The sequence below is a fragment of the Daphnia carinata genome, chromosome 3 (assembly GCF_022539665.2).
Source record: "Daphnia carinata strain CSIRO-1 chromosome 3, CSIRO_AGI_Dcar_HiC_V3, whole genome shotgun sequence".
Taxonomy (NCBI): domain Eukaryota; kingdom Metazoa; phylum Arthropoda; class Branchiopoda; order Diplostraca; family Daphniidae; genus Daphnia; species Daphnia carinata.
This window is the reverse complement of record NC_081333.1, coordinates 12,127,197-12,144,856: the sequence shown is the minus strand read 5'-3', so window position 1 is coordinate 12,144,856 and position 17,660 is coordinate 12,127,197. Positions and strand designations below refer to the sequence as shown.

General features: G+C 42.7%; 1 protein-coding gene across 1 annotated transcript; it reads right to left on the bottom strand.

Moving 5' to 3' along the window:
* Nucleotides 1-566: 566 nt before the first annotated feature.
* Nucleotides 567-7,740, bottom strand: LOC130698529 (protein Wnt-10b-like). The gene is made up of 4 exons (XM_057521199.2): nucleotides 7,062-7,740; nucleotides 5,739-6,145; nucleotides 2,146-2,444; nucleotides 567-1,383 (listed from the first exon to the last, which is right to left on the bottom strand). Exons 1-4 carry the CDS (start codon nucleotides 7,130-7,132, stop codon nucleotides 913-915), a joined length of 1,248 nt encoding a protein of 415 aa, XP_057377182.1. The 5' UTR covers nucleotides 7,133-7,740; the 3' UTR covers nucleotides 567-912.
* Nucleotides 7,741-17,660: the final 9,920 nt, after the last annotated feature.

Genomic DNA, 17,660 nt, shown 5'->3' with positions numbered 1-17,660 from the left:
GAAATCAGCTTGGCACCGACTGGCATTGTCCGTTACATCAACCATCGTCATTATATGCGGCGCTCAGTGTGATCTTTATCGTTAGCCGTGGCCCACCAGAGAGCTGGGTCCGCTGTTTCCTCCCCCTTTTCTGGCTGGGCCAGCGTTTTCATTTTTTTGCTTCATTATTTTGAATTTTTTTCCCTTCTTTTTGTAGCAGACTTTTTCGGAAATGAGTGGATGCTGAAAAAAAAGGGGGAGATGAGGGGGCGGCAGAAAGAGCTTTACTACTCTTAGTAGTTGAGTATGTCACTTAAGAGCAATCATCTGCTGCCAGTCGGTATGAGGATGCCATCTGCCCAATTTACTCGTCGATCCAAGATTATTCCTTTGATGTCCCGTTCTAAAATAAGATTTCAACTGTCCCCCCCTCTCTCGCCTATCGTTGTCTCATTTCCTCATGTAGATTACCAGTGCATGCAATTTCACTACACCCATGCATAATAGATGACATGCTATTCCCAAATGCACAGGATTATTCTCGTTTGAGTTGTTCAGCTGTACGGGATGATGTCTGTACACAGTATATATATTTATTTATTATTGTTTTCTCGACAAAGAGATCGACAGTCAGTTGATACTGGTGATGGGTTAGAACATGTTTACACATTACAAAGATAAGCAAATATAGCACCGGGGTATATTCGGCCAAACACTTTTTTTTCTATATATTTCATACAGTATGTATACATAATTATTGTAACGTAAATTGAGAACGACAGCACGAAATCGGATCTTATCCTAATAAAACAAGTGCAATGACATGGCAAAAGATAAGACGGACCTGTTTTTTTTTCCACTTGGTGAGAAGTGACACAAGAACGGACATGGACAAACAGACAGGTAACGAAATGAGTTGGGGGAAAAACGAATTTATTTGCAGACGGTGACCCATTGCTCGACGGTGCAATTGTTGCAAACGACCGAGCAACACCAGTGGAACCGACAGTGACAGCGTTCGGTGCGCTTCTGGCGGATGACGTTGTAGCCGCGTCCGCAGCAAAGCGATTGGCAATTGTCCAGGTCGTCGCCCGTCTTGTTGCACCGGCGTCCCGTAATTCCCGGGTAGTCGACGTCGGGTTTTTCTTCGCAGAAATTCGGCGAGCGTTCGTAGAAGAGGAGGTCGGTGTCGCGGATGCGTCTGGCGAACTGTCGTCCTTTGCTACTGCTCCCGGCCTCGTTGCCCAGCTGCGACTGATCCACCAAGACGGCCTGGTTGAACCGCTCCTTGAGGACGGAACCGACACGCCGGAATTCGGGCACCGCCTTCCAGCACGTCTTCATCTCGCAAGAGCCGGACATGCCGTGGCATTTACATCGGATCTCGGAATTGGCTCCCACCACCTTGATGTAGTCATAATCATCAGAGACGGATAGAGTGGCTTAGATTGATCCATTAAGGGCAGGTCAACGGCGAGAAGAATATGACTCTCACGGCGGTCCGACTCCTCCATTCCCTCCGCCTACCTCCTCCTCCCCCTTCCATCCCCATATTTTGACGCTTAAATATTTTTCCACTCTTGCGGAGAGGGGCCACTTAGCAATTTCACGCTCAATTAAGTCGAGAGAGAGAGAGAGACAGACAGAGAGAGGAGCCAAAGCATAGTAATCAAGGGCAACTTATGAGGCGTTGGATGCGCCGTCGGTTCGCTACGACTGCGCCTTCAGGTTTAGCCATCAGTCGAGACTGTCGACCAACTATTGAGACGGCCGTGCGATGAATTAGCCACCAAAAACAGATGGCGGTGAGCAATTATTTTTTTTTCCAACTCTCAAAATCTAAAACGGAACCGAAAGCAAAGTGGAAGAAGGAGAAAGAATGTGGGACAGGAAAAAGCAAATCCTATTCCTTCAGAGTTTGTTCTGTTCAAAATAAAAAAGACTTCTCTTGCATATGATTGTCAGATTATGTTCTTTTCAGGCTTCACACGACCGTGTAACGCATGCGAGAGGCTCTGTCTAATTGGATCTAACAGTTTCCAAGCTTATCGACGGGCATTTTTTTTTTGAGACTTTAATGGCATTAGAACTCCCCTTTAAACTTTTTCGGTCTACATTTTTGGGAGGTCGAGTACCCTAGAAGAAAAAAACGAGTGTACGACTTACGGTTCGTCCGACGTGACTGTTGTGCAAGTGAATCCGCGAATGGATATCCTGTCCGCGCTGGCGTGAATCAAGTAAAAAGCGGGAGAATTTCACGCCGAAATCCATATTGTGCGAGCAACCGCTCCAGCGCCAATCGGATAGAGTCGCCGATGGACCAAAGTCAACTCCGCCGCCGCTACCGCGCTGGCTCTTCGGGTCGCAGCCGCACGATTCCAACTTGCCCTGGCCGCATGCCTTCGATACGGAGTGAGCCACTCCAGCGGAGGAAACAGCGTACGCGAACGCCGTTTCCCTATAACCTAAAAGAACACAATTATAATTGTCAAGATTTAAATGCTGTGGGGAGGCAATTGAATTGTAAAGAAAATGTTAGACATTCGCTGTATGTTGAGGTGACATCCTTATCAGATTGAACGTTTGTACGGTGATAATCTCTTTGGGCTCACTAAACCACAGACGAGATGGAACAAGACCAAAAAATATTTGAATAACATCTGGATGAGGGGAAAATAGCTGTCTCCTCAGTGTTAAATCTCAATGTAAAAGGTAATGCGTGTCTTCTTTTCCACTTGGCTAATGTTTCGGATAAGTGTCAATAAACATGTTTTTTTTGTCCGTCTACGTCCACGAACATTTTTTTTTACTCGCTTGAAGAAGCAACTCACTATAGCAAAAATAACGAAGCTTTTGGAGTGCGCCATTGTCCGTTTATAACTTGACATTTACCACACAAGAAGCGCTAGCCACTTGTATAGGTGTACACGTACTATACATTTTTCTTGTATCATTATTGCATTACAACACGGTAACGTCTTGATAAAGGCGGAGTGAAATGTAGCCCCGGATGATTACACGTTACAACGCACATTGATCCCATGTTATTCACCTTCATTTCTGCGCTATGGTATAAGAAAGGGGGGAAGCTGAAACAAGATGCGCAATCACTTTTCAAGGTAACTCTCATGAAATTTAGAAGGCAGCAACGTCAAATTTCCATGCCGCAATCTCTGTGTAGCTGTATTCTTTTTTTTTTTACTTCAATAATTGGTCAGGTTCAACCGCGGCATGTTCAAAACCTCCAAGCACGACAACGTCTAGAAACCTTTTTTAGACGTATGTTTTAAAAATGGCTTACTTGGCATATCCGTTTCTGGAAAAACAGGCCATTTTAAATTATCAATGATTAGCGTGACTACACAGCCGATTTTCTAAATTCCACTGAGAGGCAGGAGGATGAAATGAGACCCAGACTGGAGGTCGGTATTATCAAGCGTGATTTACAAAATTCCACGAAAATATCGTTGCCTTTTAGTTTTCTTTTCTTTTTCTTTTGGAGGATTCTTCTACATACATTGGGACGCAATAACTAATTTATACATAACACCGTAGCCGTGGCCCTTTCCCCTCAGCCAGATGAAGGCCTCATGTGTATGCGGATGATGATGATGCTAATCGCGAGACTACCCAAAGAAATGCAAAGATGAGAACAGCAGCAGGTCGCGGTTCGTTCCCGAAAAAATTTTTGTTTTCTTTCTAAGACACCATTTTTCGGCCTCATCATGCCCTTATTGATCGATTGTGCCTCTTTCTCTCACTCGGGTCTCAATCGACAAGGGCCCCCGTGTAGCTTTTTTTTCATTTTCCGCTTTTGTGTGTGTGTGTTGCCCCTTTTTTTTTCTTAGACTCATTCTGTCTTTTATCCCTCTTCTTCTTCTTCTTTTCTTTTCCATTTCTATTTTCCCTCTCTGTTGAGTATATTATCCAGATCATCAGAGAGAGCCCGGCAGTTTGAATGGTCAGACCACCCAGCCGAACACGCATCCGTATCTGCCACGACGACGCGCTCACAAAAGAAATAACATCCTCGAAAGAACGGACTTCCATGTTATTCTTGATTTCGTATTTTGCTTTTGTTCCTATTTTTCTTTTTATCCTTATTCTTTCCCCCCTGCATTTCTGACTATTGTACGTGTTGCCAGAGTTCCAGGTGGACCCCGCTAGTCAAATTCTGCTGTCCGAGAAAAGCGCATCACGTCATAAAAAATAAAGAAGAGATCCATTATAGGCTAGCGCAAGAAGATAAAGATGGCAATATAATTAATGGACCTGGCAAACTCGAAACCGTTCCGCTACCAGTTCATTGAAAACGATCTGTCAAGATCTGCATATTTTTCTCTCTCTAAAAAAATGCACCGATTGCATCCATCATTGAATCGCGAGGGCTTTCATTATAGAAACACGACCGCCGAGCGCGTTTGCTAACGTCGACAAGAGGCTACCGGTCCTAGTCCGTATAGATTACGTCTATCCACCACATGAGACGATCAAGACCTTATCCAAAATGAAAGACGCAAAAGAATGCTCTATTCTAGAGAAACATAAATCTGGACATGTCCGGTGGATGCGAGGAAGGAGAGGCAAAATGCGAGAGATAGCCATGAGAATTGAGACATGACCACGTAGAAAAAAGGAAAACGAAAGCTTCCGAGCTTTACGCAGATGTCACTCTCTTTTCGGAGTACCCTCTCACATCTCTCACATGAAAAAACCTAGAAACCGTTACCAGCTGACGAATCTCTAATTGTATGTTAGCTATAGCGACGTGAGTCAATCGATTCGACACGGTCGGGACCCTTTTTTGCCAGCTGAAATCTGTGGTGTTGAGCTTCTCTTGTAGGGCGTTTACATGAAACGTTTAGATTATAAATACATATAGAACTCGGAGGACAAAAAAGAAAAAAGGATGAAAAGCCCTCGACACCCAATACAAGTAGGCATTTCTCAAAATGTCTTAGCTCTCGTTTAATAAGCGACATTCTTCGGGGACAGAGAAAGAAAAGGTGGCACATGCAACAAGCTGCTGCTTACTATCGCGTCACGTTCACATACAGCCATTTCAATAGTTCCAGGACGAAGCGGCTACAATAGACACGGACCTCTTGGTTACATTCAGAAGAAACAAGAGAGAAGAAAACCAGTCTGGGGGGTTTCTTGTCAAAAGCGAACCAAGCGCGTCCATTCATCCCGATGAAATACATTTTTTATATGTGTGTGTATACGTTGCTCTTGTGCGTGTTGTTGATGTGAAGAAATCGTCTCCCCTCTACCTTTAACCGAAAAAAAAAAGCCAAGAAAAACTTGCTCGCTCACTGATGATTGTCTGAACATGACGCTTTAGGGTTTCCTTTTTTTCTCTTGTTTGATAACCATCGCTTTTTTGTGTGTGTGTTGTTTTCTTCGTTATTTGGTTGACGTCTTGTTCTTCCTTTCATCGATAATAGTAACAGCTTGGGGGGTTCAAACGCATTGTTCGATACTTACGAAATATCCAATTGCCATCGTAGCACAACGATTTCGAGGGCGAGATCCATCAGTAAATGGAAAGAGGCGGAATCGGATTATTACAACCAAAGGCTATATCACTGATGGCTATCATCTTCTCCCCATACATAGATTGCATATCGAATAACCGGTAATGGTTTTTTATGCAAAAATATTATTATTTTTTTTTTTTTGGGTGTTGTTAGTAAAATACACGCAAAGGAATGTGTTCGAGTGAGTTCATTAAAAGTTGGTACAGTTTTTTATTTTACCTTTCTGTAGAAAGTTGCTACTGTGGGGGTTGCGATTCTTCCTCTCCAGGGCCGAACAGTTCCAGCGGTGCTTCTGGAACTGGAATTGGCATTCGTTGACGGCCAGCTGAAGGCCCTGGATTGCGGCCGACATGACGTCCGGATAGCGGAAACAGAGCTCCAGCTGTTTTTTGCTTAGACCGGGAAAGTTTTTACAAATGGCGCTGGTCGGACGCGGTTTACGCCGCTGCCTTTCCATCACGGAATTGTAGAAATATTTGTCCTCCTTTTGTCTTCTCTTCTCGTCCGGTTTTCGTCGAATATTCATCAGGGAATTGCTGCTCAGCAACAGATCCGATCGCCGCATCAACGATGTTTTCCCACTGCTCGTTCGTCGATTGAAACTATTCGTGTCAGCACCTGCATGGCTGTTATATTTCGTTCACGTCGAGCAACAACAAAAAAAAAAAAAAAGAAAAAACCCATAAAAATATAGCAGTCGTAAAAAGAACATAATCAACATTCATTAAACCAGTGAGCGATGATGGCTCGTTATTAGAATGTAAACGCTGGCAATACAATGACTCTGACTTGACGTGTGTCGGATAACAAGTGCAGCGATGGATCTCTTTATGTAATTGCATCCAGCCGCAGCTCTTAAACTTTCACGGCCATGAGTTGGGTTCGAAAGTTTTGACAGCGATAACGACCACTTACGGGGTGGAGGGTAAAGTTACAAGTCGAAATAAATTCAAAAAGACAAGGCTTTTTTTTCAGCTCTCTGGTTTTTTTTTTGTTTTGAGGTATTAAGTATACGTCGACTAACCCCATTCTGCTACGCCGGCCCTTCGATATAAGAGCCGCACAGATCAAAGCGCAATAGACACATCACAATATATAACACCGGAGTTTAATGTTAACGAGTGTAGACGTCTATAAACAGAGGGAGGAATGAGAAAGATGTGGGAGGGCGCATTCCCCCTTCAGGTCGTCACGGGCTAACTTGCCTTTTTAACTTTAACAGGCAACTCATGGGAGGGATGGTTATTGGATGCATGGGTAGATGGGCCGACAAGTTCACCGGCGTTCACGGAGCAAACGGGGAACGTCTAATTAGGCGATGCACGTTCATTATTTGATGGCGTTCGTTATAACCGTCATCAAAGCCACCCAGGTGTTCAGTTTCAAATTTAAACCCCCCATCGTTGCGGTATTCCACTGAAACATGAAACAATCTATAATAGCTCCGCTGTTTAATGCAAAATGTTGGACTGACGTCATTGGTATCGCCATTTCTCTACGTTTTACGTTTAAAATAACAATAGATAACATTTAGCGCTATACCTGTTAGTGAAAAAACAAACGACGATCAGAACAAGGACGGATGGAACGCTTAGGAGATTCCTGGTGACCATGACGTGCTCGTGAGTGGACGACAGGCTGATAATTGGGGCATGGAACGTGATACGGATGAAAAGAATAGCCAATCGCGGTTGAACTTGGGCACTTGTGTTGCAGCGGACACTTAGACGCACGACAAAACGAATCACCTAAGCCACTCGGTTCTTCACCGTCACAGGTCGATGTCAATTAAGACGCGGGCCATTTGAAAACTGTCCCGTCAAAACAACAACAACAAAAAACAAATAGGGGAAAAAAAGGGAAAGAAAAATGAGTCAGATATGTTAGCGAGAGAGCCGGATGCTGACTGATGAAGCGAACAGAGCGAACCGATGGATCACTGCGCGACGACGGCGGCGTCCGTTCTGCCTGAAACCACCCACCGTGAATCAAGCGCCGAGCAAAGCAAGTGAGGCGAGGGATAGCGAGAAGAGGGGGAGGGGGGCAGGGAGATAGACAGGGAGAGAGAGAGCGAGGGAGATGCAAAGCCGTCGCGGCAAATGTCATAACTGTGTGAGATATTCAATCTAACGGAGCGAGGCTTGGCAGACCCACTAGCAGCATCACCACCGCCAGTCGGAACAGCGGGCTCGGCCTTCCCCCTCACCTTCGTCTAGGCAGAATAGCCCTTGCAGCGGATTGAAAGAAGAAAGAGAGATACATACACACACAGTGAAGAAGAAGAAAATAAGGCGAAAACAAAAATAAAAAGGGAAAATCCTGGAAGCTTTTTTTTTTCCTCCAAGCTCCGCCTCTTCTCCTCTAGCCGGAGTTGATCTAGTCGACCGACAAATGTCTGCACGATCACAGCGTGCGTGCAGGTCGAGTCACCTCCCATGTTTCACGTTTCTGAGGAGAGCCATGGTGGAAAATGGGGTGGCAAAGAAGAATATCATCGGTGTGGTCACCGTACACAGACCCGCCGCTTAGATAGTCAAACAACAATCGACATTTTAACACAGAAACACACAAAGAAAAAAGAGAGAAATCTATTGTCAGGGTGGGCTTGTCCCCCTTTTTGTGAAGGTTCAAGTTAGCGGGGGGGCCTATAGCTCATACGACAAGCAAAAGAGACACTGATGGTCTTCAAGAGTTGGTGAAGAAAAACATTTGAAAGAAAGACGAGGCGAAAGAGGCAGCTCTTCATCCATCGTTTCAAAGCGGCTAAAGGGTCCTGCTCTTTTCGACACCTCACACATTATCAACTTGCCACTTTTTCTTTTTACCTTTTGCGCTGGCCTTTGCCTATTCACTGCTGGTGGCATGGCTTCACTTGTTTCTTTTCAGTTGAGGACGTCACATTCTTATTTCCAAGTTTTTCTTCTTCTTCTTCTTTCGCCCTGATTTATTTCACCTGTCACCGGTTCTTTCACCTTAACTCTTGACGAGATCCTTTGTACCTAGAAGAAAAAAGGAGACGAAACAAGAATAATGGAAAACAACCTCCAAATTGTTGCTGGCCGCTCCGTTGTTTTTTTTTCTTATTGTCTATCCTTTTGTTTGGCCAATGCTGTGGTATGTATAGATATAATGAGCTGGATGCAACAATGATATTCACGCGGCCATGTATATATGCAGAGCGCATGAACACGGCGGTCACCAACAGCCACTTGTAGATCAACATCAAGAGAAGGAGAACTAAAAAGAAGGGGGCGAACAAAAATGTTGAAAATGTTTTAGAAAAAATATATATATACATATATAATAGGAATCTTCTTCACAACAAAACATTCCGGCATGAAGGATGGAGACGGGCCATTTTTCAATGTAATCCACGCACCGTGTTTCTCTCCTCTCTTTTTTCTAGTTCACTACTTTCTACATTGCGTTGCGGACACAGTGACATGTGTCCTTTGTGTTACGTGTAAAAATATACGCATTGATTAAAGTTCCCTTTAGCTTTGACCCCGCCTTGTCCGCTGCGCAATGCCGAGACCTCCAACGTTCCAGCGTAGAAATTCGCTCGCCTTGTTTCGTTTGTTTGTAGAATGTCACAGTCCACACAAAAGACAATCCTTTTTTTTTTTAAATAGACACAGTAACAAAGGATTTCCCCTACTTGAAACTAGGATGAAATGAAATTCTCCGCTTGTATAAGTATTGATGCACACGAACTAAAGTAGCACTACGCTATATACACGTATTCGAAAGTGTAGTTGCCTACGTAAAAGAAGAAATTCAAATCACACCATATCACAGTTGAGGGTAGTTTTATTTGGTCTCATTGATGCTATCCACTTTCTCATTGCTTGTGTTGTTGATGTACTGGAGACGGATGATATAAAGGTCTTCCTAATTTTCTGATTGATTTTGCAGTTGCATACCAATAAAAACCTGAAATTGTTTTCTTGTGTTGACGCATTGTGCGGTCGATGCAAAGGTTGGAACAATTAAATTGTGTACAACAATTTATCGAGCGAAAGTTGACTGAACGCTGACGCCATGAAAAACCGTTGCTCTCGTCTTATCGTCGAATACATCGATCGAGAACTGTTCGCGACGTGGTAACGTAAAGCATACACACAGTCATGGTCCACAGGTATTTATCAATATTTGGAATCTCAGAAATAATTCAAATGCCTTCCAAACAATTCTCGGCTGAAAATGGCCGTAGATAGAAATTTGATCGGATGGCTCGCTTCGGCTCGCTTCTCTTGTTACAAGCCCACATTCAGTTACGCCATATTGTGTATCTCTATATGTGTGTGTCTGTGCTATATATACACACAGACACACACTTGTATAGTAATCGTACCTCTGAATAGAAATGTCAGCCACGAATGCATTGCGGCTATTTATCTATTCAAGCAGCATATATATATATATATATATATATAGCCAGTGCCAGACGCATCCGCTTCTTTTAACAACTTAACAAAGGACGCGGACAGAGGGTCATAAGCGAAAGAATGTGATCCGTGGGTATCCACTGGATTGTGAATAACGATACGGAACAGAGGAAAAGATGGATAGCGTTAGCCCAGCATGCTCGTTTGCTTCTATATAGCCGCTTCATTGTGTCGAATCGAGCGGGTTGAAACCTGAGCCCTAGATGCATAATAGAGACACCAAGTCCTTACCAAGAAAAAAAAAAAAAGGTGACTGGGCTATTCACAGAGGAGAAGAAGAAGAAGAAGGCGGTGGAAGAGGAGGGAAGATGAAGAAAGGGGAAGCAAGAATGGGCGTCTCCCAGTTGTGGCCGCCAGCGTACGAGGTCCAGTCGGGTCCGCGCGAGCGGCGTGTTCAGGCATCGCGTAACGAATCAGCTATGGCGGCCGTCGCCCATAAATCCCCCTCCCACCCTTACCTCCTCTTTGAAAACCTCCCTCGACGCGGCCGCGGCCACCATTGGTGTTCCTCCGCCTCTTTTCGGACCCTCCGATGAGAGACGGACCGTGAGAGGGAAGGCCTCCAAGAACTCCGGGCCACAACAAACAGGGCGCATCACGCAACACACACACACAACATCAAACAAGAAAATCAGATGAGAAAAAAAGCAGCACGCCATTTCCTTGTTAAGTTGCAGAAGCGTGGATCCCCCTTTTTCTTTTAAAAATTTTTCTTGAGGGGAAAAAACACCAACAGCAATCATGTAGTGAATCCATCCGTTTCTTGTAAATTGGGTAAGACTAGCAACCAGCAGCAACAGGCGTCCGAATCGTGGTGGTCGTTCGCTCTCCCGCCGCTCATTATTCAAATTGTGCTTTTACCTTTTTTTTTTTTTTTTTTACTTTGAGTGAATGATGACCCATCCCAACGACTCATTACGTTAATACATTAGACACTCGACAACGACTACAACCAGCACAACAAGAAAAAATGGGAAGATTTGGAAGAAATTCCGTGAGGGAGAAAATGTTTATATTGACGTCCGGACAATGTTTTTTTAGACCTGAATATGATTTATACTACCACCTTCTCCTCGAACGCCATTGACCTATTATGCATCCGTAAAAAGAGCAAACACGTAACAGCCCCATAGGCTTAAAACTATTCGTGCGAAATGACAAATCGTAATGAAGTTATATGTCCTTCATCATAGGAGAATCGCGTATGACTTATGATGTTATTATTCGTTGATGTTTCTTCATTTTGTGCTTCGTCTTCTTCCTTTTGGGACGAAGCGGACAAGCAGAGGGCTCGGGGAACAGAACGCGGAACGAATTCAATCGACTTCCCTTAGAGGGGGGGGGGGGCTTGAAGGGAAACGTGAAATATGGACGTCATTTATATCGCCGTGAAGAAGAAGAAGAAAAAAAAACATGTTGCGCGTGAAGAAGAGACTGAACACGGAGAGCTGACATGGCTTTCACGTAGTGTATATAAAAAATATATCAAATGGCCATGTCCTCCTCAAGAGTCGTGTGTATAAATAGTTTTCTAATGCACACACACACACAGTCACACACCCGCGAGACATGTAGAGAGAGAGAGAGGAAGGAATAAAACATATTTTTCAAATGTGACTAAAGGATATAGAAGAGATAAAGTGGGAGAAAACAGGGTAAATGTAAATAGATAGGGAGGATTATGTAGGTGGGCCAAAGGAAGGAGGAAGTCAGACAGGCCCACATAACATATATAGGTTGGGTTTTTTTATTTTTTATTTAAAGGTAATACATATCGCTGTATACGTAAGCTCGACTGAGCTTTCATTCCAGCCGAGAATTCGTGCAGCACAGCTGTTTGGCATGTCACATTGTCGTAAGTTTTCTGCTGAGTTGTCTTGTAATATTCTTCCTCCTCATCGTCCGCCTTCTTAGACATAAAGAAGAAGAGAAACCAGCGACCACCTCACAGTTCAATCCCCTCCCACCTCGGCTGGCGCGTTCGTGAATGCAGCATTTATGTAACGCGCCATCAAGTCAGCGTCGTCTCACGTACTGTATATACACACAGACACGCCAAACATCAGGAGCTCTGTGTGTGTGTGTGTGTGTGTATATGTGTAGAACTGGAAAATAAAAAGGGACGCCCGAAAGGAACTGCGCAACCTGCATTTGAGATGCTGGAAGGCCACAGGTATTCTCTTTGACTTTGTCAAAGCCCTTATGGGTTAAATAAAAAATATACGAGATAAAAAGAAAAAGATCCAATGATGACGATATAAATCTGAGAATCGTTTTTTTTTTTTTTTTTTTACACTTGCAGCTCCTTTTGATACGATCATGTATCAAATGAATAGAAATAATGAAAAGGCTGGCATAGGTAGGCAGGTAGATGTGGTGTGCCCGCGTCCCTGAGAGTTGCGCATAGGCACGCATAATACTGGATGAGGACCACCCTAGTAGTCCGTGGAAGAACCACCGTTTGCTTGCGAGTCATCATTCCTCCTCTTGTTTTTACAGCGTCAACGCCAACGAGTAATAAGAAAACGTGTACGACGTATTGATTATATTGCCATTTAATGTAGTCGATCTTAAAAAGCAACAATTGTTTTTTGTTTTGTTTTTTTCCTTCCTGAAAATGGAGTAACAACAGATCACGGTCGATGGACGAGTGGTAGCATTCGCCTCGAGTATCATGTTCTATGTGCGCTAATGAAGAGCTCAAGTCGTAAAAGAACCAGAAGGAGGAAAAAGAAAACTTGTTAAAACGCATACAACCCCACCAGCACGGGAATCATAGAAAGAGAAAAAGGGAAAGGAGGGAATTTTTTTTTTTAAGCCCCACAGTCATTAACAAACCAACACTAGACAAAACAAAAACAAAAAAAAGACGAAAAACAAGGCCGAATGCCTGATGCCGCGCACCGCTGCTGCTCTTTCGCTGCTGCCTGGCCGGCCACACACAAGAATGGGCGGCATTAGCGCTTGGTATATTATAGACCTGGCATTAAACAGATCTCTTTCTTCTTTTTTCGCCCTTTATTTTTTTTTTTTACGTCACACAAACTGCTATCTTTTTTTTTCTCTTTCGAATATACTCCAGGTCACCTTCTTTCTTGACACCTTCACGAAGAGCCTTGCTGCGCAAGGCGCAATCCTCCCCCTTGTGAAAGAGACAGCGTGCCCCCATAATAGCGGAGTATTAGGTTAACACATTTAAGTGCTTGCTTTCTATATGCCCACGATAATAGACACATACGCTATGGCTGTAGGTCATATTATTTACTGGGGTATTACACACATTAGAATAAGCCTCTCACAGTTGCCGTCTGGCCTTTCCTTTTTCATGATAATTTCATTGTTTCTGTTTTTATTTTCGTTCTGTACGAGAATTCTCTCTGCTGTATGCGATATCGAATTATTCGTGAAAGGAATATCACACTTTGCTAGTAATTTTTTTTTTTTTTTATAGACATGGGCACAGTAAATATATACTGCGTCTATGAGTATGACGCCCAGTGACGCCATAGTCGTATAGTTATGACGATACCGTCATAAACTTGGAAAAGCAGAGAAAGAAATTCCGGAAAAAAAGGGAAGAACAAATCGGCTTTAACATTCTCTGTTTTTTTTTTACAAAAGCCCGCCCATCAAACAATACCAGTTTATTCACTGTTTAATAATCTTCTTTAAAAAGTAAGACATCGCGTTTTCGGAGAATGGTTAGGTTTAACACCGCAGCTGTTCAATTAAAATGCGCTTAGCCGAACTACATCGTATTTTTTCGGAAGTTTAGAGATGCTTGTAAAGTTTGTTTCGCACACTCACGCTACGACAACCCTGTTATTACGAGGTATCGTGTGACGCAGGTGACACCCACAACATGACGAACCAAAAAAAGAGAACAACAGGTGATCTAGAGGTCACATATCGACAGCGGTATTGCGGTTTTACTCAGCAGACGGTCGGTGAATTGTACCATCAACCACATAGCGAAAACCGAAGTTAATCATTATGATTAGCATAAAAGAAGAAGAAAAATAATGATGGAAAAAACGATGATAAGACAATTGGGAACTCTTGCGTTAAAATCAAACGGTAGTGGGAGTACTTTGGCAGAAAAAACAAAAACAAAAGAAGAATTCGTTAGCAGGGCGGTCGTGTTGAGCGTGAATTCAGAATAATCAAAAGAGGAGCTTTTGACACCTGAACGTGAAAACATCTTTCAGGATGAAACAGTTTCTCTTATTTTTATTTCTTTGATGATGATGGCGATGATCCACTCGGATGCATCCGTCTTTTATTTTTTTTTCCGGCTACAGCCAACATCTTCGTGAATAAGAATTAAAAAGAAAAGAATCGAAACAAGATAGTGTGGCTTGTCCGTGGCTTCGAGGCTCGCTTGCGAATGATAATTAAGCCTGTAAGTGCAACGCACGCAGAGGTTTCGGCACGGAGCAGCTAGTCTTCGTGTGACCCCAAATCATAGGGTTTCGAATTCGAGAATGACTTTAAAAAAAGAAAAAAAAAGAAGGTAAAGTGGAAGGAGGGAACGAATGAGAAAGAAAATTCTTGAGCTACAAGTGATGGGATCCTCCTCTCTATCCAGTTCACTTTGGACGCGGATCGTTTTCGACCCCACGGAGACAAAGATCTTTTTCTATCGTTTTAATTGGTTCTCTTTTAAGGCCACAAAGGAATCCACTCGTAAATATTTCGTACACCAATTTATATATTTTTTATGAGTTCGAAATGAATGTGTTCCTATCTGTGTATTAAAAACATGTCGGCCTTTTTTTGATTTTTCTCAGCTTTCCTCGTATACATCCGCTGTATCCTTTCTAGAGCGGTGAAACGAGGAAACGCCGGCATCGAAAACGATGTGTGATAACAATAAAACAAATGAACACGACCACCCATCAAGTCCTATTCATTTTCGAATATATTTTTATATTGTTGATATTCTTTTATATCTTGTGTTACATTTCAAGAGTGGGTCTTGGTGGAGGTGAAGACCTCCTCCGCTAGATGGTTCCTCCCTGTCCATCACAGGTTCCACAGTTTTATTCGAAACAAAAAAGAGACCATCATCATCGTCATCCTCGACTACGTAAATCATAACTACCCAATCGTTATTAAGTGAACATACCTAGAGCACAGAAAATAAAATTTTGGAGAACATTCCAGTCTTTATAACAGTTCTTCTTGCATAGCCCCAGACACGCTAAAAGAACCTAAAATTATGATGACTCGAAACCGCAACTTGTTTCTCCATCTCATCTCTCGCCCGTTTAAGAGGCGAAATTTGAGACGCACGCGAACAAGTTATACCCAAACAGCACACGTGTTTTACCGTGATAAGAGAAGATTTCTCTCTTTCGTGTCTTAAGTGGGCCGACTCCGGCAGACAATGCACTATTTTTCATCTTGTATTTTGGTTGTTTTTTGTTTTTTTTCTTTTTACCCTCTTCGTCTACGTGCCGACGTCACACGGGGCGACCGATTGTGACGTTGAGAGTTCAAAACAACGGGCGGCACGGGCCGTCTGGTCCACGTTCGTTAAGTGCTCCTTCTTTTGCTCCAGATTAGCTGCCTCTATATGCATGGCTGTAACTTCTTTCTGTACATCCTCTAACAAGGCGCAGATCCTTTTGTTTTGTTATTTTCTCTCGTCTGTTTCTCATAGTCACTTGATCTGGCAAAATAAGAATGGCCACCTGTCAAAAAGAAAGCCTCCCAAAAATCAGTTGGATGCAAACAGGCGGAAGGTTTATTATCTTGGCGCGTGCGCAAAACGCACGAGGAAAATATATATTTTTAAAAAATATTTTGAAATTCAAAAAGAGAGGCGGATAACATTTTTTTTTTTTTTGTGTGGGTTGTTTAGACGAGTGCGGTGAATGAGACCGGATGCATAGCCAAAATTGAATTGCAGATAATGCGAGATTGAAATGATGATGGATTCAATGTCGTCCACAGGTGTGCATCCGCGCCCTGTCACGACTATGGTTTGCATTATCACAGGTGCGGCAACGGCCCGCTATACGCGAATTGCTTAACTAAGAAAACGAGTTTTTTTTTTTACGTTCGCTATCGTCATCATCCATGTTTTATTCGGCCGTCCTATTCCCCAGCACAGCTGGTAACAACACCAAACCGAAGTAAAAACGACAGAACGAAGGTTGGGTCAGAAAGAAAATCAAAATTTACTTTATTACGACATGAATGTCATCGGTTGAGACAGTCACAAAAAAAAAATAATAGTTGATGAACCTTGGATCGGGTTTTGTTTCTCATTATTCGATTTATATTTTGAAGTTTCCCAATGACACTTTTTGTGTGTGTGTGTGTGTGTGTGTGTGTGTGTGTTGTTTCTCTTTTTTCACTGTGTTCGAAACTGGCCAACCGAAACGACCATTCCAGTTTTTTACCTTAGGGTTTTTTTTTTCTTAATCAGATCCTTTTTTCAGGGGAATGATAAAAAAAGAAAATCCGAAGCCAAAAATGCGAACGCAGATAAGTGGAGTGCACGTAAAAACTATTGAAAAAAGAAGCCGGTCAAACTGCATGTCAGCGCGTTTCACGAAAAGAAAAAAAAAAAATACAAACAAGCGAATTAGGTGGACGTTGCACGGATCACTGAAGTTGCAAATCCAATCCATTTCGTTTCAATTGTTCACGATTATAATATTAGATATTAATACTCCGTCCTATCACGATGCATTCATCAGCGTCAGCACTTGAATTGCACTTTATCGCACTCTGCATAATGAAATGAACTTGCCGGAGAACAAGAAAATTTGATAAAATTAATAGAAAACTAACTGTAAAAACGATTTCGTAACAGTGGAAATTTTGTTTAGTGTAATATATTTATGAGCTCTATTTTATTCGTACAATGCAAAACACACTTATGCAAGTGGTGTGAAAGCAACAATTAGTGCTCTCAATCTCACTATAAGAAATGCTTTTAATCTATGCCCTTTCTATTTTGTCTGTCGTTTTCTTTGTGTATCTTGTTCCACAAGTGAAGGCGGTTCTCTTTTTTTGTCAAAGATCAAATACATAATGGGGAAAAAAGAAAATAGAGAGAGTGGGTACGTAATCCGACCCGTGTAAACAGCTGACTTTGTGTCTTTTCAAGCAAAGGGAACAAAACAAAAGAGAAACGAACACAATATACGTAAGGTATGCACTTGAAAAGGAGGAGAGAAGAAAAGCGAATAATCTCTTAAATGACTTGACAAAAATCAAACAACGCCACAGAGGGTGAAAATGCAAAGCAAAGTCAATGAGAAAAGCGGAAAACAAGAACTAAAAAAAAAAAAAAAAAAAAAAAAGATGGGATGGACGAGATATTCAGGGTCGCCAGGAATGTCCTACCATTTTACCTTTGTCGTCACGATTCGTATTTCGACTGTCTTTTATTTAGTGGGGTGATCGTTCTTCCATTTTCAGTCGCATATTCAAATAGTCACCGTGTGCGTTTTATTCTGTGCTGTCAACGACATGAGATTCGTGTTAAATGCTATACCAACTTAAAACTATGCTTGAAAAATGATCCCCCCCCCCTCCAAACGTCCGCCATCTCGTCCCGACATCTGTTTGACTGGAGTCAGCGTTCGGAACGATTCAATCACCAGGCACCAACAAACACACGATCCTCAAGTCTTTTAAAGTCTTCCTTTCCATCAAGCGCGAGTTAACAGCACAC